This window comes from Melanotaenia boesemani, chromosome 3 (assembly GCF_017639745.1).
Source record: "Melanotaenia boesemani isolate fMelBoe1 chromosome 3, fMelBoe1.pri, whole genome shotgun sequence".
Classification (NCBI taxonomy): domain Eukaryota; kingdom Metazoa; phylum Chordata; class Actinopteri; order Atheriniformes; family Melanotaeniidae; genus Melanotaenia; species Melanotaenia boesemani.
Window position 1 is genome coordinate 17,756,575 of NC_055684.1, and position 24,020 is coordinate 17,780,594.

General features: G+C 38.1%; 1 protein-coding gene across 4 annotated transcripts in view; it reads left to right on the forward strand.

The window, feature by feature from the left end:
* Positions 1-24,020, forward strand: part of arhgef10la (Rho guanine nucleotide exchange factor (GEF) 10-like a) — a 126,867-nt gene that overhangs the window by 59,618 nt on the left and 43,229 nt on the right. For all 4 annotated transcript variants that reach the window (XM_041980749.1, XM_041980751.1, XM_041980752.1 and 1 more), the window contains 2 exons: positions 8,493-8,593; positions 23,177-23,298. In XM_041980749.1, coding sequence (XP_041836683.1) covers positions 8,493-8,593; positions 23,177-23,298 — 223 coding nt within the window. The remainder of the gene's footprint in view (positions 1-8,492; positions 8,594-23,176; positions 23,299-24,020) is intronic.

The following is a 24,020-nucleotide window of genomic DNA, read 5'->3' on the forward strand; positions in this document are numbered from 1 at the left end:
CTGTGGTTATACATTGTTTTTACTCAGCATGAGTCCAACATTTTATCTTACTGCTGCTTAAACAGTCAAAACAAATTTAGTAAATTTGCTCCTTTGCTCCTTTACTGAAGGCTTAATTTATCCAATCTTAATATATCACCATAGATACATGCCAAGATTACTACATGATTCATGTTATTGTGTGTTGAAAATGGTAACATTTTTACCACTAACTACTAACGACTAACAACACAAATTTTATTTCCTTAAAAAAACAAAAAAAAAAAACCAAAACAAACTAAAAAAAAGCAATTACTTGATGCCGAAACAGTTACGTTAAGCAGAGTGAAATATCTTTAGTGATTGACTATGACCTCATTGGTGGCGCCCGGTCATCGTATTTATCAGGTCTGCTCTTTTCAGTCTCAAAGATAAGACCACGGTGAGTTGCTGTAATAACTTTTTACAATTAGAACATAAAAAATGGAGCCAAGGAGAAGACTGTTAATCTTAAATAAATCTTAGAACTTATTGGATGGCACATAGATTCTTGCAGGATTCTTGAGACAAGGATTATGAAAAGAATCCATCTTACCAAGCTTCAAGTTAAGTGCTTATGACCAAGGCACTGTGGGTCAGACAAATGATCCTTCTACACCAGTAATAATATGTTGGTTTTAGTTGTGACACTAATCAGCAGTGCTGGGTCCTGAAGAGGTTTCCCAGTAAAAAATGCTATAAAGTCAAAGTTTATCAGCAGTTAAGGTTTAGGACTGTGATTTCTCAGTTGGAAGGATGTTTCTGGTGCTCTCCGGGCTAATTCACAAACCTACCTTCATCTAACTTGTTGAAGTTTGCTTGTGATTATATTGATAGACATGTTTTATTGCATTACATGCTAGATATCTCTATTACAAGTCACTTTCTTTATGACTATTTAACACATCCCTCTAGAGTATTTAAGTGAAAAAACATGTTCAGTCTAAAAGGGAATTGGAGAATGTAATATCATTTCCTGGAATCAATACCATAAAAAATGATGACATAATGACTTGTTTATAAGTCGGGCTTTACACCAGTAAAGCTTTACACCAGTTGTTAGGTGGGTGTTATGCATATGTGCAATATCTTGATCTTTATTTGGGCTCCCATGTTGGTTGTGTTGATTATTTCAATTAGTGGGTATATGTGTAGTTAATGTCAAGTGGACAGTCATCAACGTTATCTCATTTTGGCAGCAGTTCGCCTTTAAGTGTGATTTGAGTGTGAAGGCAATATGTTGGAAACACTGAAAATATATGCACTCATGTCCCATCATTATAATTTTCTTTTAATTGGGGAAATTGGATTTCATTAAAGATGACATTTCTGGCTATATAAATACATTAATTATGAAAAATGTGGGATATATTGATGTCAGATTCAGAGCTTCTTTAATTTTCCTTAAAAGGTGATTTAAATGACACGTGGCTGCTATCTGGTTACAACTGGTAGGCTTTTCAATCTTCACTTTCTGGATTATACCAGCTTAAACAACATTGTGTTTATTGATGCTCATTATCTGAGACAATATCACATGAAATTATTGACCAAACAGTAGTGGGTCAGCTCCAAATCAACAAAGTTGGTGTTTTAATTACATAGATGCAAATTTAACTGTGATGCAGCAACAGCTAAGTTAGAAAAAGGCTAAATATACCAACATTTTATGCCTCAAATAGACAAAATAACTGTGAGCCTGACAGTACTTACATTTAGACCTAATTCCTTTATTATTTGGTTTCCCATGCTACTATATAATAGAACAAACTGTTTATTTTTCTAACCTTTAACCAAGAAAATAAGTCTTATAGTAACACAAGGTCACTGCGCTCTGAAACCACTTTATCTGAAAACATTGCAGCAACCACTTGAAATGAATTTAGATGCAACCTTGACATGTACATAATACTCTTTTGTTTATCTGGGACATTTACACAACACAAGGTTGGAACCTGTGCATGTCAAAATGGTGACGATATTTACTCGAGATCAACTGAAAACCAAATAGAATACATGTCAACTATGTGCTGTATATATGGTAGTTTTGGTCAAAGGTGCGTTGTATAGATGAATTTAGAGTTTTGAAGTTAACAGATGACAGATCAAGTTGTGCTAGTTCAAACACTCTTTATACAACCTCATCACCAAGTTTATGTGTATTCATGTGAAAATAGCTGGGATGAATAGCAGTCCATCTCAAGCTTAGTTAGTTCCATAGTAATGCTTTTTTTCTCGTTAAGCCCATTCAGAAATAAATGAACAATCTCCCATAGCAACGCTGAAGTACGTCCACTCACTATTTGCAGAGTTAACTTTCTGTCTGACTGATTGATTCTCCTTTGGTTGGAGGTAAATGGAGGGATTGGAGCATGACAGGCTGCCACTCAGCACTCACTCCTACATCTGTCCCGTCCTTGTGCATTAGTGTCACATGTGCGCTTCAGCGCTGACCTGCTTCCATAAATCCAACGGGCCACTCGGCTCTTTGCTCCCTCACCCCCGCTCTGCCCTCGTTCCCCCCTTTTTGACTCGTATACTTCTCCTCTTTCTCTTTATTTTCCCCCTGCCAGCATGCAGGAGCTAGTTCTCCATGCTGGCAGTGCACTACACCTGCACTGCGACTGTCAATCAGCAGGCAGGTGGGAGGGACGGAGATTGTGCTCAGTTTAGCATGTTTTATGTTGTGTGGGCATGAAGTGTTACTTAAAGAATCCATCCGAGTGAGGAGTTGTATTCTTGTCACACCCTGTCTCTCCTTCTGTCTTCGGCAAATTGCCTCCACTATGTGTAAGCAGTGAGTGGTATGAATTACACCTCTTTGTATAAGTTCCACTTTTTCAGCATGTCAGGGAAGTTTGAGGCCTTATTAGCTTTATTCTTTTCTGTCTAAAACCTTTCCTTCCTTTCTATATGTGTGCATTTTCCCCTTCTCTACATCTCTTGTTTTTTTTTTCTTTTTTTATTCATCCTTTATAAAATGAAAATGAATTTTTAGCAGGGCAGCAGCAGGTATGACAGAAGCAGGGTTTCTGACTGCACACTGTTCTCCACTCAGTTACCTTGTGATAATGTCTGAGCATAAAATTGTCTCATTATGCGTGTCTAAGAACCAACCCCATCCCCACTCGTTTGACATGCTCTTTTGCACTTTTCTTCCTTACTTTTTTTTTTTTTATTTAGTTGTTTCCAGTCCCTCAGAATTGCTGTAGAATGCAAAGGTAGCTGAGAGAGGGTCATTATATTTAAAAGCTGCTCAGTGCTTTAAAAAGACAGCTCAACCTGGGTCAGACAGCTCAACCTGGGTCAGACAGCTCACTTATAGTTCCCATAAAGTCATATCAATCCTAACAACAGTGGCTGACTCATCACTAACTCTGAGTCTGTGCTACGTCTCACGTTAGATGGCTCAGCATTACTGTAGGAAGTTATTTTATTTGTACCTGGCAAAGGTAAGAGTCAAGTATTATATTATAAACAGAAAATAGAAAGAAACAAGGTATGTGTTTTTATATTTCCCCAAATGCCAAAACATTGCAGCTCATTGCTCTCCAGTAAATCTAAAACACAGAATCTAGTTTCCCAGTCAAGATTAATAAAGTAAACCTTCTTCTTCTTCTTCTTCTTCTTCTTCTTCTTCTTCTTATCATCATTATTATTATTTAAAGTGTTTTCTCATTGCATCAGGTTTGTATAGTTTTTGTTTACAGAGACAACCAAATTAACATGTAGTTAGCTTAAAAAATGACTCCTTCAGTGCCTCGTCCTCTAACCCAGTCATTCCCAACCCTGGTCCTCAAGGCAAACTATCCTGCAGTTCTTAGATGTCTCCCTGCTGCAACACACCCGATTCACATTAACCAGGCTTGAAGACCAGGCTTGGGAATCGCTGCTCTAACCGTAAGATCATTGTATTTGTAACAATAAATTACAGCTGGATCACTAAATAGTTCACACTTAATTAAACCCGCTTGGTTTTGTTTCTACTGGTTTACCATATTCTTCCTCTTCACCTATTCACACAAACACTCATGCATCACTTCTCAACTTCTCATTATCTGCACTATTTGTTTTTTTGTTTTTTTTTTGTCATCTCCAGCTACACGTTAGGGGTATTGTAGGTGTCTTGCCCAGCGACACTTGGACAGATGGAAGGGCTGTGACATCAGTGGATATCTAACTAGTCTTGCTGTTAGATTTTTTACTTATTTTTTATTTGTTTAGGAAAAGTTTACTCTTTGTCTTGCTGTAGTGTAACAATACCTGGTTAATATTATTATAATGTGCTCATAGCTAAGCTAAAGGATTAGGTGAGCTGATGAGATGAGATAAATCTCTTATTGTTTGTCCTCTTTGTGAAAATCAAAAAAAGCTTCTATTGCATTAGAACCTTAAGGAATGGTAATAACTCCTTTACGCAGCTATTAAGGAGACTGTCTGGACTTATGGAAAAAGAATTCAATTGAATTGTAAAACCCATGAAAATATACATATATAAATGTTTTATGGTATTAAGATATTGTAATAAGTAATCTTAGTGCAAGCACGATAATGCCCTTTGGGGTGTCCTTGTTATTGGAATCATGGTCAAGTCCTCTGCTGCAGATGTTTCCGGGCTTCCAATTTACCACTACTTTTTACTTGTGTCACGACATGGAAAATGATGTTTTACTGTTATTTCTTTGTTCGTTTTACATTGGTTGTATTTTGGAGTTGTTGGTAGACACGTTTTGTAGCTTTTTCAGCTCATGGAGGAAAACATATGTGACAATGAAGCAGAATTATGTGATAATTTGTGTGGAGTCTTGATCACTCCATTTCAGTCCATGTGTTCATAAACAGATTGCAAATACTCAATCCATAAAGGGATTTGTAAATTCCTAACCGAATCTGTAACTGCAGTGACAGATTTGCACATATACAAATATGAATTCACTTGCAGAGATTTGGAGTTTTTTTTTTTTCTTTGCACAATTTCAAACCTGATCACACACACAAATTCTGTATATACATTTATAAATTCCTTTACTCTATGACAAATATCTGCACAATTTTTAGGGATTCCTTTCCAATTTTTCCAAATCTGATTATGCATGCAAAGATTGAGATACAAATACACAACTCTCCACACACATTTGCAAACAATTCAGCTACAATTAGACCTAAAGATATGAAACAGACACACCACCCACTGGTTTTTGCAAGGGGTATAATCAGTGTTAATTCAAGTAAATTTAAGGCAGCTTTTTGTCGATTAGTGAACTGTAACAGTTGATCATTTTATGTCCTTGTCTTCACACATGTCTCAAGAATAGAAACCTTACACATCAAATTCTGATTCTATTTAATTTTAAATCACATTTGAAGAAGGTAAAAACTAATCTGATTTACTGTCGAAGCAGCTCTATTGAGCAACATTATTGAACTTTGTGGAGCAACTTTGGTGCTACAAAGATAACCACAAAAAATTATGTTTCAACTTTTAGGAAATCGGTTCACTGACAATACACAATATTTATCTCAACATTACCATGGAGGGATCGAAGCATAATGTATTAACATTAATGTCTGTGTTGTATCAGATTTTATCAAGTTACTGATGAACTCACAAATCACAAAATTATCTGCCAGTCAAATCTCTGCAAGCTGAAAGGTAGCTGTTTTAATGTTTGTTGTTTGAGAGTTGCAGTTGTGGGTTTGAGTTCATGGACTTAAATGGTGACCCAGACTCTAGGAAAAAATGTTCCTTCACTCCTGATAACACACCATGATATATTTATCCTCTTTCAGTTATATGTTCTTTCTTCATGTCCTTGTTACTCTTATGAAACCAGGTAAAACACATACTGAGATTAAAAACACTCTTTTCCAAGAACACTTGTAAACTGAGCAGAATAGCACAGGAACCCAGCTGAAGTAAACAGATGTGCTTGTGGATGTATAGACATGTGCTTTGTTGTGTTTGGTTTTATTCAAAGACTTAAGTTATTACTGGCTCTATTGTTCTGTTCTTCTTTAGTTCTGGCTTTTATTTGTTCTTTCACACATCTAAGATCTGGTCTCCAACTGTGGCAAAGCTTGATTTGGCTCCAAAAGGCTCTAACTGATCAGAGCTTATGCTGGCTGTGCCAGCAAAGCCCACACATTAGTTTTTTTTTTTTTTTTTTTTTGAGTGCTGGTGCCCACCTATAAGCAATTTAGTGTGACCAAGCTGTGTGATCATCAGAGCCTGCCCTGAATATTAATGTGCAGGCTGAAATCATAAAGCCCCAGCATACTGGACTGAACTGCTGTAAAGCTGCAACAAGGCAAGCAGCTTCTCTGACATAAAATCTTGCTGTATTAAACTTAAATTCCTGTAAAATGAAACATTTTATTGTCTTCTACTTTGTTCCTATCATCTATGACGATGTTCTTCTGTATTCTGCTTTGCTCTAATACACGTAGAGCATATCAAAATTCTCTTGAGCTTACTTTTCTAGTTTTGTTTTTTTTTAGGTCAGACCTCCATATCAAATCAAAGCTTGTGTTCATGATACACTCTGAGATCATGTCAAAGGCTTTTAACCTGCCATTTTTAGCCTTGAATTTTCTGTCATTAAGTAACCGCAAAATTTTAAATGGCGGACCCCAGATAGCTTCTTTTATCTTTTAGTTTTAAACTTGTGCCACATATCATACCAACATTTGTAGTGTTTATTTCAGGTTAGACTTAGACTTTATTGTAATTATACAACTGTGCAACACAAGTACAGCGAAATTATTATTGATTGAGGCTAGAGCTTGTGTTGTCTGCCTCAAGTCTTTCAGTGGTCTTACTGGTGACTCCAATCATCTGAATCTGGGTCAGTTTCCACCCAGTCGAGCCAACAACCTCTCCAAGTTGATGTCCACCCTGCGTACGAGCTCCGGAACCACAGCCAGCTTGCCATTCTGGGCTAGAATAGCATCCAGTTTACGATTGAGTGTCATAGTCTGATTGTTCACACTCGACACACCGGCACAGAAATCCGGCAGCTTGCCAGTGGCCGCCGACAGTGTCCGAATTTTGCGACACACCAGGAAACTGCCCGCTCTAAACAGCAGAAACCCAGTTATCATGAATCCAAATGTATAGATGTCCTCTGCATCCTCAAAAGAAAGAATCGACAGACACATGACCTTCCAGACCCCCCAAGAGTCCATCACGTATCCAGCCGCGAACGTTCCTCCAGGACAAGCGGGCTCCCCTACGCCCGTTTTGCGGTTTGAATAAATTTGATCAATTGCGTTGACAGACCAGCTGATCAGATCCATGGTTCAGATATATGATGGTAAAGCAGAATCACTGATTACACACACCAGCAACCTGCAACCTGCTGTTTTTTTCTATTGAAAATAGTTTTTATGACCTGGCTTTTATACTAATTTAAATTAAATTTAACTAAGCCTAACTGAATTGAACTGGAGCATCAATCTGTTTGCTTTATTTTTAAAATCCTCAAAGCTGAGTTTTGTTAGAAATTAACACTATATAAATAAAAATAAACAATATGTAAAGGAATTCAAAGGAAAACGACAAGAATGAATTGAACTGAACTAAAACTAAACTAAAATAAAAGTATCTGAATTTAACTTAACTTAACAAAACTGTTTCCATCTGCACAAAACTGAATTGAATTCAATTATAGTGAATTCAAGTGAATGTTACTGAAATTGAATTAGCCTGAAATGAACTGAAATTCAAGTCAGTTGAACAGAATTCAAACAACACAATCTAAACAGAACTCAACTGAATGAATTTAATGAACTTATTTGAATGTAATCAGATCTAATTAAGCTTAATGGAGCTGAACGGATCATTTTCTCTACAGCTACAGCTAAGTGAGTTGGGTTAAATTGAGTTGAACTGAAATCAAATTAATGAAATTAAATGAACTAATTTCAAATTAATTTAATTCAAATGAACATATCGCCATTGTACTGAACTAAACTTCACTGTAGTGAAACAAATTTAAATAAACTAACCTGATCTAAACTCTATTAACGTGAACTAAAGGAAATTAAGTGAAATTTGCTGTCCTTTCTGTTTCTGTATCCCCACCTTTTGAATAGTTATTTGCTTGTTTACTTTTTCCTGAGTGGGATTTATGCTCGATAAACCACCTGCACAATCTTTTCTAAGTTATTTTCTATGTCTGCTCTGTGCCCTTCACATTATTTCATCTATTTGTTTCAAGATTGAAGATTCTCCCAGAAAATTCTATTTCAGAGTTAAATTTTTGTAAGTGCCATGATGAAAATTTAGCTTCCGATCAATTATATATTAGGTTGTCTGATCTGATCAAGTTTCAAAGAAAGAAAGGAATTAAACTAAAGTTTAAAGTTTATATGTCATTTTGTGCAGCAAAACCTGAGTTTAGAAAACAGCATCAGTACATGTGTCAGTGCGTCTTGGACTGATCCTGTGTTTGTGTTTGTATGTTGTCCTCCAGGTCCGGGCGCCCTGTCAGCTTCATGGTGGTCTTCAACACTCCCAACCCTCTCAGTAAGATTTCCTGGGTCAACCGTATGCATTTGGCCAAGATTGCACTACGTAAGTACACACAGTCCTCCACACACACAGACAGGTTTACTTTATCAGTTTCTTTTCAACAGGGTGATGAAATTGAGTGAAATGCAATGACAATGTTTTCAGTCAGAGGCTCAGACACATCATTAGAGTTTATCACACACTTAAGTGGTTAAATGGAGAACTGGTGGTGTTACTTAGGTAACTTAGGTAACACAACATGTAAAAAAAACACAAAACAACTCAAACTGGGTCATTTAAATGTTATATGCTGAGGAAAGATAACCACATAAGCAGATTTACTCCTAAACCTTCTTTCTGGATGCCTTGTGTCTGTTGTTAAAACATTACTCTCTGCTGACATGTAAGGACAAAGAGTACTTAAAAAATATTACTTTTAGAAATTCATTAAGTTCTTTTCTTCCATCCTACTATTTGTGATCCTGTCTTTTTTTTTCTAATTTTGGAGTACTCATCATGGTGGTCAATATTCAGCACTGATACTAAAAAAAAAATGCTTGGGTCCTGCCCAGCAGCGAGCTGAACACTTTTTATTTTGCACTTTCCTAACCTTTGTGACCTAATGTGACCTCATAGTCACATAAGGTCTAGTTTTCTTTGCTTCATCAGCGGCTCATCAGTGTGTGCTGTTTTGCAGTTGTAAAAGCAGATGAGACTACACTGATATGCTGTTTTGGCTATAATGACATACATAATCAACCCACTCACTCTTTCTGTCCCCATTTCCCCTCCTTTCCTTTTTACGGTGCAGCCTTGAGCAATTCTCCTTGTCACAATGCTTTATTCTATGTTTGTTGTGCATGCAGCATGTCTCTCAACACTCAGGGCTTTTGTGCAGATAAAATTGAATTGAGCAGGCAGTAGGCTTCTCAGCACAGCTTTGGCTGTATTGCCATAGCTTCTTTCATCGAAGAGGCCACTGCAGTGAGTACAGAAGTAGTAGTACAAAAGAATTGGGGGGGGGTGGATTTGACTTAGAATTGAGGGTAGATGAAAGAACACTTAATGAAATGTCTTGCTTAGATGACTGGTAAAACATTTATTTTTTGGATGATTTAATACCAAAGCAATCTATGAGATTATCTTTAGGCTGGGTTCATGGATGGATGTGGAAAAAAAGACATAGCCGAGCTTGCCGAGCTTCACCTCTTATAGCTCATAATTATTTATTTATTTTTTTTTTAACTCTGGTTTTATTTAGCATAAAATAGATAATGAAGACTACTGCCCCATGGGCATTCAGTTTCCAGGCAGACCCACTTGTTTGTATTGTCAGCTTTAAAAATATAAAAAAAATGGTGGGGCACAGGTCACAAGGAATTCTTTTTGCTTCAAAGAAGCTTTTGGGAGACTTTGCTCACCTTGTAGCTACACTCTATCTTTGCATATTCCAATAAAGATACAACACACAACGCCTAATTCTTCCACAATACTGCTGGCCTACCTTTAATAGAAGTATAGAGGTGCAAGAAGCGTGCGGTGTATCTGCAGATCCCCCAGTAGCGCTTGCTGTTTGTGGTTTGTGTCGGAGTGACATCAAAGACGTCTGTCTGAAAGCAGAGGATGCAGTGGTTGCAGTGAAGCGCAGCATTCCCAGCCTTTCCCTGTTGCTCACACCTTTATCAGCAGCACAGCAGGCGTACTGATGAGGACAGCAGCGTAGTTATTGTATGCAGCACTCAGCTCTCCCCTATGACTGCTGTGTGGACAGGGAGGATATTCAAAGCAAGATCATGCAAATTATCTGTTGCTGTCACACTGATAAGAAACACGCATGTTGCAATATTTGTTTATTTGTGTTGAGCATTAAAATCAAGTATAAAATGCAAAAATGAGAAGAGGATCAGAAGTATGTCATACTTTAGTCTAAATTAATTCAGTAAACACAATTTATTTGGCATTCAATTGAAGAGACGTAAGCAAATAAAGATTGTTGAATTTTCTCTCTTTATTGCATTTTAAACCTTTGGAAAACACACGAGTGCTCGACACAGGGGATAAGATGCTATTAAAATGTATATAATGCACTTATTCTGAGAAACACTCTCAGCGTCCATCTGTAATTATTTTGCTGCTGTACTACCTTTAAGCTTCCAGTTTGTGTCATATGGTTCTTGCTGCGAGTTTTAGAAAACACTTGTAATCTTTATCCTTCTCTGACATAGACGAGTATTGCATCTTGGACACATCTGAGAATGCAGCATTGAAACTTTCAGTTTTTTTTTGTTTTCTTTAAATCTTTAGGAAAACAGACTGAATTTTTTGTTTTGTGAAAAAGACAGGATTTGAAGGTTCAGGGGGAAACAGCTTAGCAGTGGAGGGGCAGGAGAGATGCAGCCAGAAATCTCCAGTGAAATCAAAACAATCAGGAATTAATCACTTTAGTACAGTATCTTTAAAATCATACTAACTGTACTGCTGTTTGTTATCAGCTACATTTCTAATACAATGTCATATAAAACCATTATTTAAAGCTACCCTATGGAACTTGGCCATTTTCTCTTGACGACAACTAATTGAGCGACCATCTTGCATCCTACCTGTACTCTCTCCAGACAGTAAAAGTCAGCCCTATGGTGACTCTTGTCTCATCTTGTGCTCTATCTCTTTGTCTCTTTCTTTTCCTCTCTTCCAGCAATGTTCTCTTATGTTTTTATTTTCCTGAATTAGCCGGGGTGTGCGTTAAAAATGGCCGATGTGTTCATATCTGCTTGCTAGCGTGTGAAGTAAAGCAAAACTCAGGTGCAACATCCCGCAGTGTGCTGGAGGCAAAAGTGAAGTGCAGTTTCTCAGTCTCAGGTCCAGAAAATGAACATAACAAATGTCGCTGTGCCATCAAACAAGCCAAGAACACAAAGTTTTGAGGTGGGAAAGTTACACAGTGCAACTCTAAGGCTTGAATCAGTTGAGGACACTTTAACAGAGCTGAATGTTGTGTCTATTATAAGAAAATTGAGAAAAAATATCAAGTAACTCTTTTTATGTCATCACAGAAAAACGATCTTCATCACATACTGTGGTCACAATCACATATACACAGTAGCTTTATGACTCATCTGTACCTTAATAGTCTTTTTTTTAAGACAAATGTAAAGGAATGAGGATGGGGGGATTAATTTCGTTGACTCCCTTGGGGATCTAGATCACCACCAACCGGGTCAGGATGACAATTACATGTTAATTGTTTTACACCCACACTTTGCTTTCCCATTTCACCAAATGTAATTACAATAAGGGAGTTGTTGATTTAATTTCACGGATGGTGTACTGTCACTGATGCTCCCTTGTCATCGCAGTAGCAGGCAGGTCTGGCCTGCACTCAGGGGAGACCTACAGTTGAATCAGCATTTCAAACTCACTGAGCCATACCGCTGTTGCGTTTGGAATGGCTCTCTTGCTCTGAAATGTCCCTGGATGGTGGACAACACAAGCAGCTAATGTTCTCATGCATGATTTAGTGAGTGATTAGATATCGTGAAACTCATTTTCCCCGACCCATTTCCACACCAGTGTTTATCCAGTTACCTCCAATTAGAGGGAACACAGTGACATCGCTCTTGTGTACTTGGTAGAATTTCCTGCATCACATGTGTGAATATCAGTGGCTTTAATGACATTTATGCATGGTGCATTACAGTCCTGTTAATGAATTGCCCATTAATAACACCTTGTTAATTGACGCTTTGAGATTTTTTTTCTGGATCATTTAAAGTTAGATCATTTCTGTAACATTTTGCTGCTTGTTTTTGATGGTTGTTATTATAAAATCTAACTGGAGCCCAATATACTTTTGCAGGATGTTAAAGCTGCTCTGGTAGTCCAGCTTTACATGATAATATTGCAGAGTCAGGCTGATGTGGCAACCAGCTCAGATAAGTCACTTTTCCAGCAAACTGTATTTGTCACTTTGCAAGTGCATGTTGTGTAGTTATGAGGCCTTGAAATTGGAAGTGAGAATTACCCTGCAGTGCTTCTTTGCCAGGAGCCGCTGGGTCCATTAAGAACCTGGTGTGCTTCTGCATTCTTTATGCCTATCCTTTCTGAGTGGCCCTACTGTTTCTGAAGGGTCTTCATGAAATAGCCAGAAGCATTGCCTAATTAATGGGCTTTCACACTGCAGAATTAATTGCTTCCTACCATGCAGTCCCAGCCCTTTCAGACAGGGTTAAGGCAGCAGATTTTGATGGCCCTCACAAGAAGAACAAGATGCCGTCAGCTCATGAGAGATTGTTGCTGAGCTGTTGGACACTGAAGCAGAAGAATGGGTGCAGGCAAGTAGAGGGAGATATTGAGGGTGTGTGGAATTATGTGTTTTTGTGTGTTTGTGGGTGTCAGGGGGAGGGAGGGGTGGTTGAGTAGAAGTGAAAGGATGATTGAGACAAGCAATCAGTCCCGCTGCAGGGAACCGAGAGCAAGCAGGAGGCTGTTGCCTGCGGTTACACTGCTAAGTGTGCCGAGCTAATTTTTTTTTTTATTTTAGTTTTTCCTCCTCATATGCAGATCAGTATACGAGTGGATTGTGGCTTTGAGGATCTGGCACCCCTCTGACACACCTTTTTAATCCACTTTGTGAAAAACCATGCCATGCCAGTGTATACTGCACAGGAGACAAGAGAAGGAGAATATAAAGTCCATCCTGCTGCACGGGGGACTGAGAGAAGTTTATTTTCATTAGCAAAGGGATTCAGATTGCTTGGTTGCTATGGTGACTGGTATCTTTGCATCTGTTCAAACAGCATAAGCCACACCTTGTGTGAAGACGTTATCTTTTTATTTTGTGCTGGTAATGTAGGTCTATTCAATAAATTAGACAGTTCTCTTTTCAACACTTCACAACATTAAAGCAAAAAATGTCTCATTTGTTGGAAGCATTTTCAGTTAGCCCCGCAATTAATCTGTCAGACTGAAAAGATTATCGCCCTATCTCGCTGTGCTCAAACATGGGAAATGTTTATGATGAGTAAACATTATCATAGATTTAATTAACAAAGCCCACACTTGCATTGATCCATGGGAAATATCAATTGCACTGGTGTATTTAATTAGTCTATATCTTTGCCCTTTGTGTCGCTGAGGTTGATAGAGCACCATGCTCTGCAAATTAATCTTCATCAGCAAAAGACTTGAAACAAAAACCTGATTGGAATAATGAAAATGTGAAACTAAATCTCCCCACAAATGTTCCACCCAGCACCTTCATAAGTTTTTTTTGTTTTTATTTTTTTATTTTACATAGTTATAGAGCAGGAGCTGGGATTAAGCACACAGTAGATAAACTTGACCTTCACCTTTGGCTAGTGGAATCTCATCACACTTTAATTAATCCTGTAGTTGCATGAACAAATTGCATCTCAGTGGAGCACCCAGTAATTTCATAACAACAGTGGAATCATGTTGGTTTATTTGGAGTTAGCTGTGCTTGTTCATTAATGGCATTTAACTTTATATTTTTTAATAATTCAAGATAGTTACCAGGATAATTAGTATTGGTTGTGGCAGCACTTTTTCCAGTTATTTAATTTAGTTTAATAATTGGTTGTGCCTTATCTGTCACTACAAGTCCACTGAGTTAACTGTCAGTAGTCTTCCTTGCTGTGGACTCATGCATTACCTGTAGACCCAGAATAGACTTTATGTGCCAATCTTATTAGGCATTAGAAATAGAAATTAGATATGGATGTAACTCCATTTCTACGAGGAGTGGCAAAGCCCTGTGATTAACTTTGTCATGCTTTACCCTGAGATGATAAGTGAACAATGGGCCACCTGAACTTTTTGAATTAATCACATATTAATGGACGTTTTGCATGCAGCCATTTAATTTAATCAAGCATGTGCTTCTAAATGTATACTTTTGCAATTATTGCCATGCCTGTCCCATGTCAGCATTTTCCTCAATTTTCATATTTTTATTTTTTTTCTCTATTTTTATTGCTTTTCTTTCTCGTGTTACTTAAAATTACATTGTTTTTTTTTTTTAAGTTTTCTTTTGTTAGTTTGTTTTTTCCAATATTTGATTTGCACTTTTTTTTGCATATTTGTTGATGCAAATTTCATAAAGCATCTGTGAATGTCTTTGTGTCTTGTACTGTTCGTTTGTACAGGACATTATCGAATTCAGTATGTTTTTCAGCATGTGGACTTGGCATCGTGTCTGGCAGTAGGAGAGCTTACTCTGATTGGTGGTGTTGCTACAATAATGTCTTCTTTTTGGCAAACAAGCAACACTTTCACAGCAACACGTTCATGTGGAGTGAAAAACTGAAGGGCAATTTTGATCATGGCTCAAGAGAAAGTAACTGTTTGACCTCACAAAAACCCACAAGGCACACACTGCTATGTCTTAGTTACTACCGCCCTTTGTTGCCCTGTAGAGCTGGGTCTGCGAGCAAAGGGTTAGTTTGAACATCTTGATCAGTAGTTTTCTTATTTTGTTTGCTCAGATGCAGGTGATCCAATAAATAAGACCCATCCCCACTGGTTTTTCATGTTGGTTTGGTGTACAACTGTCAGGCGGATCCCAGGAAGAGCCAGACACAATCGCAGGTAATACTGAAACAAGCTTTAATAAAGCTTCCAGGTAACAGAGAAGATGTGAAGAATGCAGCCATAAAGCAGAATAACACACGAAGCAGTAGTCCAGGACTGGGGCTTATGTAGGGAGAAGACCAGGTGTACACTGATGATGATAGTGATTCACGGCAGGTGTGTCCAAGATGTCTGAAGCTGAGGGATTGTGGGTGTTGTAGTGTTGTGGCCAGTGATCAGAACTCAGGTGAAGAGGAGCGCACCCGTGAGGAGGGTGCAGGCATGACAACAACAGACATTAAACTGCTCAGACCTAAGCTACAGAAAGAATTGCTTATTTTTGCACATTATCAATTTGAGTAAATTTGGTTTATTCTAATTCTAATTCTGATTGTCCTTAGACATAGGTGTGATGACTGTTGTTTCATGTGGATACAAATGTGCTTTTTAAGTGTAGGCAAAGAGAAAAATGTATTATGTGTTCGCTGTACTGGGTGCATATCTCAACATTACTTTAACATGTGTTGGCAGGGTTTTCTTTTCTTTTTTTTTTTTTTCCCTCAAACTCTCAAAATGAGTTGATTAAATTTATTCTTGCTCTTTTAGAAACCTGAAACATGTTAATGGCATTTTTAGAAAAGCGTTTTTACAAATTATGTTCAGACACAAGTGGGTTTTGTAATTAATATGGTGTCACAACTTGCCGGGAAGGCCGTAACAGAATGAGGAAGGCCATGGCAAATAATGCAAAAAATATATTTTCTTACACAAATAACTATGCTAAGTGTATGCAGCGTAGACGTGGGCAGTCAGTAGTGAACAAACCTGTCCAAGTCTGCTTTGGGAGGAGAGAGAGAAAAATGGGAGGCTGCAGCTTTTATAGCCAGATGCACCAAGAACAGGTGCATCCTGCTAAAAGAAGCCACCCATTTGGCACACCTTTAAGCAAAGGACAAAATTAATGCTCAGGCTAAACCTATAGGGGCCCTCACAATGGGGAGCAACATTGCTGGCAGTTAGCACTATTTTAAATTATATTTATTTTATGTATGCGTGTGTGTGTGAATGCATTCATTGGTCATTTCATTTGTATTCTCTTAAAACAAAATTTTCCTTGTCCTTTTTGACTGTTAACTGACAAATTCAGAAAAAAGGTTTGGTACACTTAAATAGAAAATCGTGTAATTTAATGAAAAATGAGTATAGATAATGACTGGTTTAAAAGAGCCCATCTTTCCCACCGGAGTCTGTCCCCAAGTAAAATATGTGACCTCAAAATAGCCTATCCTTGCTATCAGAGAGTCAGCACACAGACCAACCATAGAAAAATCAATAATTAAAGAACAGTGACAAGATGACAGTAAATATAAATTACCGAATGATTTTAAACCTACTTCTTCACGGTAACCTTGTTCTCAGCATGACAGTCTTGTCAAAACACTGTTCAAGAAATTAGGTGACTGGATGGATCAATTGTATCGAATTGGTGCAAAATCTTTCTCTTGCAGAAAGCATCTCCACATATGATTCATAAAACATGACACAACTAAAAGACAACATTTTATTACTTAAAAAACTTTGTGTTCATAATTAACTGGTATGTTAAAAATGAAGGGGACGAACAAAAGAACTTGAAACAGACAGATATTACAAGAGTGATTAATTAAGCCAGTTACTCTTATTTTTGCTGATGTTTTGCAATATGCAAGATTCAGAATACCTTGTTTTCTGTACACTTTAATTATACTTTACACAGTTAGTCAGAGCTGAAATCTACCCATAGAGGTCAAGATGCTCTCTGAAGACCTCTAAAATCTGGCTAGGCGTAAAAAAAAGGACAATAAACAACTGCAAAGTCTGTACAGGAAAAATCCAGCTAAAATCCAAACAATTAAATAATCCAGGAAATAAAACAATGCTACCTGAGCAAATGATCCAAAGGTAGAGCAAATAACATGTCAAGGGCAGGGTGAGCAGAAGGTAATTTAATAACCAGCTGAACACAATGAAAAATAGCAAAGTCAGGACAAAAACAAAACATATTAAAAAAAGTCTCTTTAACAGGCCAAAACAACTGCTAACAGCCTAAAACTTCCAGCATTTGAGTGCAGTGAGAAAGTGTTTAGTATTCAGACCTGCTTCAAAAACTCTGTAGTAGTGGCAGGTTCTATGAAACCATCCAATGCAATGGCAGTGTCCCAGGTGCCTGGTCAGTTAAACAGTTTTCATACTGTTTTTTTACCACAGGTTTTTAAATTTAAAAAGTTAGTGGTAACACACTTCTGATTGTCAGTAGTAACACATTTGCTCCCTTGAGAGCCACAAAGTATATATAAAGTGTACTGAAGTGAATACTGGATAGGGTGACCAGACATTCTCCTTTACCTGGACATGTCCATTTTTTTAAGAGTTAAAAAATGTGTCCAACTTGAATTTCAAAAACCTCCCGGGTTTTGCTCTATCTCAGCTGTAAGTATGACTACATCAGATTTTATGTTGTGTTTCACTCACCACACTTATTATTGTTATCCACTCTTATAGACATGAGCAACAGGAGAGGGAAGGGGAGAGTAGGGAGCTGCAGCCAGAGAGGCTGGAGTAACTTGTTTGTGTTGTGCAAAACTGAGGAGAAAGTGTGTGTGACTCCCCTTCTTGTAAAGCTTCGGATGGGCTTTGCAGCCATGGGGCATGCAAAGCCACTGAAACTTTTCCAGTGAGAGGTTTCAATGCCCTCACTTTCTGTGCAGTCTTGCATGAACATTGAAATAAGATGAACTTAAGACAAGATGCATGTGGACACAGTAGCATTCCTTGGTAGATAAAAATCTCATCATGTGGACTTGACAGTGCTTGGAATGGATGAGATGCTTCATATTGAGTCACTGGTATTCATTCTCATTACTTCATGGCAAAGGCTTAACCTTAAAGTTCAAGTTCACAAACATAATGGGTAGGTGTTTCCAAACTTTTAACTGGTAGTGTATATTTATTATGTTATTGATTTATAAAGGGACAAACACCTAACATAAAGATGCTTGGTCAAAATTTATCTTCTTCACCCAAATGAAAGTGGACTAAATGCCACAGTATTTTTTTCCACACATTTTGGTCTACAGTTTATTTGATTTTTCGCCAAAGAGGGGGAAAAAAATTGTTTTACCTAGATATAAATTCAGTTAAAAAGGTTAAAAGATCAGTGCAAAGTAAGCCCACTGGGCACAATGTTCTTAGAGGTTAATATAAGCTTGAATGTGGACACCTTTGTATATATCCACATGGTCATAATGCAGCATATGATATACTACACTACACTCACACCCCCTCTACTAAAGTGTCCTCTTTTTCACCAACTCAAGTCTGGCCACCCTAATTTTGAAGCTTTGTTTGATATCTGTCAGTACACACATAGCACGCAAGCTCTGACTACATAACGGCATGGCATTACACTATATGCTGCAGGCTTCACTGGACCACAATTTTGTGAGAACTGTGACATTCTGAGATAATTAGGGTAGTTTATAATTTTTCTAGGCCAGCTCCCTCCATCTTGTCTATTTTTGTTGTTGTCAGATACAGACAGTTTTGGTCAGCAGCTCCGAGCATATGCACCTTGATGTGTGTTTTTTTATCTGTGCCAATTAATGTCACACTATAACTTTCCAACCTTAAAACCCTGGATTCCTGACTTATCTTGATGACACAAGGCCATTTATTATATGCATTTCTGGAGCTATTGCAGCCACACTTCACAATTTTTGCTTCCGGGACACCGCATTACGTTAAAGCAGTTTCACTTTATGCACCACATCAGCAACCGGATATAAACACGCTGGCTATTTTGAACACGCACCATGGTTGATTAAGCAAAGAGAGGTAAGAGTACATTATCAGAGAAAAAAAGGAAAATGCAGAGAGAAAGGAACAAGAGATAAGATAAGAAGAGATAAGACATGAGCCAACATCAGTCTGGCTTTTACTGTCTGGAAGGATTTTACACTACTGGTAGGATGCAGGACAGATGCTGAATTAACTGTCGTTAGGAGGCACAAAACTGACCAAAGATCCATATTGCGTCTTTAAAGCTGCTGCATCTCAGAGCTATTACACCAATCAAGTCCTCACAGTGTAAAGCAGCTACTTAAATGATGGCCACTAGTTTGAAAATGTTCAACCCGTCTTTTATGTAAAAGATTATCTGGAGAAACAAAACTGAGCTACTTAGAAAGAACCCCATTTACCATACCATATTACTAAGCCCTCAGTTAAACATGGTGATGGGAGTTTCATACTGTGGAGGGGCTTCTCAGTGGCAGGGATGGGGGGGTTGTTAAGAGCTAAAAATGGTGAAAACACAGTATAACAGCGTTCTTCAAAGGAAGAACTGTTCAGGAGTATTCATAACTTTGCTCAACAGTTCATCTGAAAAGAAAACCAAAGCACACAAACAAAACATTGTTAAAGTGGCTTCAGGAGAAGTTTCTGGCTATCCTTAAAAGCACCATATGCTTAGACATAAGCACTATAGAATTTCTGCAGACTACTGAAGATGACAGTTTGTAAATACACCCATCCAATCTGACAAGGGTTAATAGGGTTTTAAGGAAGAATGGGTTAAACTGCCTAAATCCTGACACTATATATATCTATATATATATTTATATATATATAGATATCTATATATAGATATCTATATATATATAGAATGGGCGGCAGTGGCTCAGGTCGTCCAATGATCGGAAGGTCGGCGGTTCGATTCCCGCAGTCATCTGTCATTGTGTCTTTGGGCAAGACACTTAACCCTCCTTGCCTCCAGTGTTGGCATCGCTGGTGTATGAATGTGTGGATGAATGTTCGGTGATGGTCGGAGAGGCCGTAGGCGCAGACTGGCAGCCACGTTTCCGTCAGCCTGCCCCAGGGCAGCTGTGGCTACACACGTAGCTTACCATCACCAGATATGAGTGAGGAGTGGATGAATAATGGATTCACAATGTAAAGCTCTTTGGGTGCCTTGAAAAGCGCTATATAAATCTAATCCATTATTATTATATATATATATATATATATATATATATATATATATATATATGTATATATATATCTATATATGACAGTCGTCTTCCAACCAGAAGGTAGGCGCACCCATTCCAGGCTTTCTCTGACTACATGTCAAAGTGTCCTTGGGCAAGACACTTCACGCCGCGTTGCCTCCCGATGTGCCTATCGGGGTGTGAATGTGTGTGTGAATGGGTGAATTTGATATGTAGTGTAAAGGACTTTGAGGGGTCAAACTTACTGAAAAAGCGCTATATAAGTACAAGTCTTTTTTTATTCAAATAATTTTTACTTTAAACATTATATATTAAACCATTATACTGTTAAAAAGATTGTTAAGAATACATTCATCTGTCCATGGATGGATGGACATTTCAGCAAAAGGCAACACACTTTTGGATTCTGTTTATTACTGTCCTTGAACATACTTGCAGATTCTTTTTTTGTTGTTTTTTTTTTTTTTTTGTATAATAATATTTTATCGTTTTGATCTACAAAAGCTTTGAAAGTGAAAAACATTTTTCTCCACAGTATCAGTATCTGCTTCAGTTACTTTGTGTTGATATTTTCTGTGGCAGGGTTACAAAGTAAGGTATTAATTTTAAGTCAAATAAATAAATGTGCTGCATTTACAAAGTTACTTTTTTAGTTTTATTGACCATTCAAAATAGTAAATTTGCCTTTACACACATTCATACGGCACTTTGTATACCAGACCTTGGACACATATCCCTGACATGCACACATTCAATATAACTTTATGGACACTTCAACAATTTGGCTTAGAAAACGCAGGATAGAGCCACCGGTCTTTCAATTGGTCAAAAGGCTGGTGGCCCTTTCTCTGCAAGCTCACAAAGGTATAAATAATGGTGTGCATCATCTATAGCCAGTGGCAGAGCGAGAATTTTATGCATTCGGTGACCAGATCATGGGCAAGGCTTTATCAGGGTGGCCATATGCTAAGAAAGGAAATAATTGTGTTATTGTCTCTAACACACACAATCACATACACTGCTGTGATAACTGTGGTCACATTAGGTAGACATGAAATGACGCAGGATCATAAAATGGAAATCATTTTCAACAAGTTGAAAGCTAACCAAATAATGGTTAATAGTTTGGGTCCTTTAGGGGTGCAGAGTGTGGCGCTTGATGTGCTGGTATTTCTTTCTGTTTTTGGTTGATCTGTCTGGTTTTGCAGTCTCAGGCGACTATCTATCAGCCAGCAGCTGGTGTTTTGCTCCTCTGGTACCTTTTCCAATGCCTTTCTGTGTCTCTGTCATGTATTGATCCATGTGCCCACTTATCTTAGCTATGATGCCTAACAGGAGCTTCCATGTTGTGGAGAGATGAGTTATCAGCCAATAGTTGGATAGGACTGTTCCTTCTGGGAATCTCAGTATTGGACTGTCCGTCCCTTGGTGAGGCCATTCAGGGTGGGTCCCATCCCTCAGCAGTTGGTTCAGTTTTGCTGTTTGGTGCTCATGGAGTGAAGTTAACATCATTAACCAGTGTGGATCATGTCCTGGCCAGGTGCTGAGTAGTTCTCCACACCTGAGAGTCTTTGTTGGATATCTGCAACCGTGATGGTAACTGGACTTTTTTCAGGGAGGATGCTGTTATCCACTCTTAGTTCTTTTAACAACTGTGCTTCACTGTTATGTGATGCCTCCTTCTCCCTAGTTTTTCCAGTTCAGTCTCCAGCCTTGGTAGGTTAGTGTGTGTGGTATTACCCTGCCACTGGGAGTACACTTTAGCTGGGTTAGTGGAGAACAGCCGGTTTATTTTCCTGGCCTCTGTTTCTCTTGTGTATCTCCTCAGTTGTGCAGCCAATGCTTGGAGTCTTTGCTTGGCAGTTTCTAGAGCCTCAGGTATGGACATCTGGTTGTACCACTTGGGTACCCCTTTTGTGGTTATACCCTTCTGGAGTTCTGGAGTCCCCCCGAGTTGCCTTGATTTTGGCTTCCAACCTCCTCCTTCATGGTTCCTCATTCTTGCCTTTCATATTGATGTTATGTTGTCCACGGATTTGCAGAATCACTGTTGCCGCACTGTATATCAACTCACTGGTTTAGTTTCAGTAACCATTGACCATGGAAACATCTGTGGACACTAGTTCCTGGAACAAAGATTGTAGCTTCTATGTTTTATGATCTGCAGCCAGGGGTTATTACCTTACTGTGAACAGCTGAGATAGATGAAATAGAATAAGGAGGGCTTTATAAAGGAAGCAGGACAAGCCCAAAAAAGCAACTACACTCAGAAAAACAAGCCCAAAAACTTGTGATTGATAGTATTTCCAAGCGCCTTTAGAGAAAAACAACAGAAAGTTGCTTATAAAAAGCAGACTTGGCAACACTGCTTGGGTGTACAGTCAAATTTCACAAGTGGCCAGTGCTACTGCAGTAACCCCTCTAGCCCTACCCTTGTCTTTAGACACTGTCACCTATCAAAAAAATTCTGTTCCCAGCTTTAGATACCATTGCATATTGAAATCAGGCATCCCCAATCACATGTAAAACACAAACTCCAAGTGAAGTGTAGACTATTGTGAGGTACTAAAATGTCAAATGCAATCAAATCAAACAGGCAGTTTACACAAGCTGTTAAATATCATGCACAATTTACTTACTATAAATTAAAATAGATGATTACATAGTTGCATAATGGGAGTACTTTGACAGATTTGCAACTTGTCAGTGGGACACCTGTTGTAAAGCTCAGAGCTACGACTGCAGAGAAGGCAAATCCAGTCTTATAACTCAAATCTAGCACTTGCATTTTTCCTGTATTGGCAGTACTAAGACTCACCTCCTACAACAAAGAATATGCCTCTTTCTGAATATTAGATTCACATGCTAATAACTCTATTCACATGACATAACCGAGGTTGTAAAATGTGTTTATGATTATCTTTAGTGGTTAGAGAGTACTACAAATTAAAAGTGTGGTATGCATGCTAATGCATTTTTTTTACTTTTTTGATTTGTTTGTTTGTTTCAGGAGAGGAGAATTCACCAGGCTGGTTATGTGGCGAGGATGAAGGGAAGACAATAGCTCCATTTTGGTGTCCACTACTTGCTTGTTACATGCCTGTTTTTGCTGCAAAATCCCTAGAGAGAAAGGTAAATATGCTGTTCTTAAAAATGAGTTCTTAAAGAGTTGGCTAAAGCTTTTAACTGAAAATGTTATCATCTTACTGTAAATCAGTTCTGTCCCTGTTATTGAATTTTTTGCACAACATTCAAAATCATAAATACTTGGTTTTACAACTTTTATCAGCAGCGATGAACTCTCTCAATTCTTGGGGCCATATAAAAGGCCACTCTAGTTTGCTGTGCCTTCAAGCTCTTCTGAATTTCCAGGACTCTTGTTGCAATGACAGATTTCAGGGCTTTTGAAACTGTTCAATAGGGTTCTGAACGGGGCTTTTTGTGCATCTTTTCCTTTTTAGCCATTTTTTTTTTGTTGATGGGTGTGCGCTTGAAGTTGTTTTCCTGCTGAAAGGCAAGAGCCTCAGACATAGTTTTCTGTCCCTAGGTGACAGCTTTTTCTAGGAAATGCGTTGGTAATCCTTGTGTTCATCATGCCTTTTAAACATTTAATTTATACCGCCCCAGAGTCACCAAAGAAACACTAGAACTTATTTCATCACCTTTCATCACTCCCTAAGATCTCAACTTTTATTTTGTATGTATGTAGGTAAACCATTATTCCAGAAAGACTTTGGCTCTTTGTGAACAAGTCCTTCTTTTCAGTGTTATGACATAAGAACACCACCTAAGTTGACTCTAGATCAGCTTGAATAATTTTAAATTCTACTTGTGATGATTTCCTCAATGTGCTT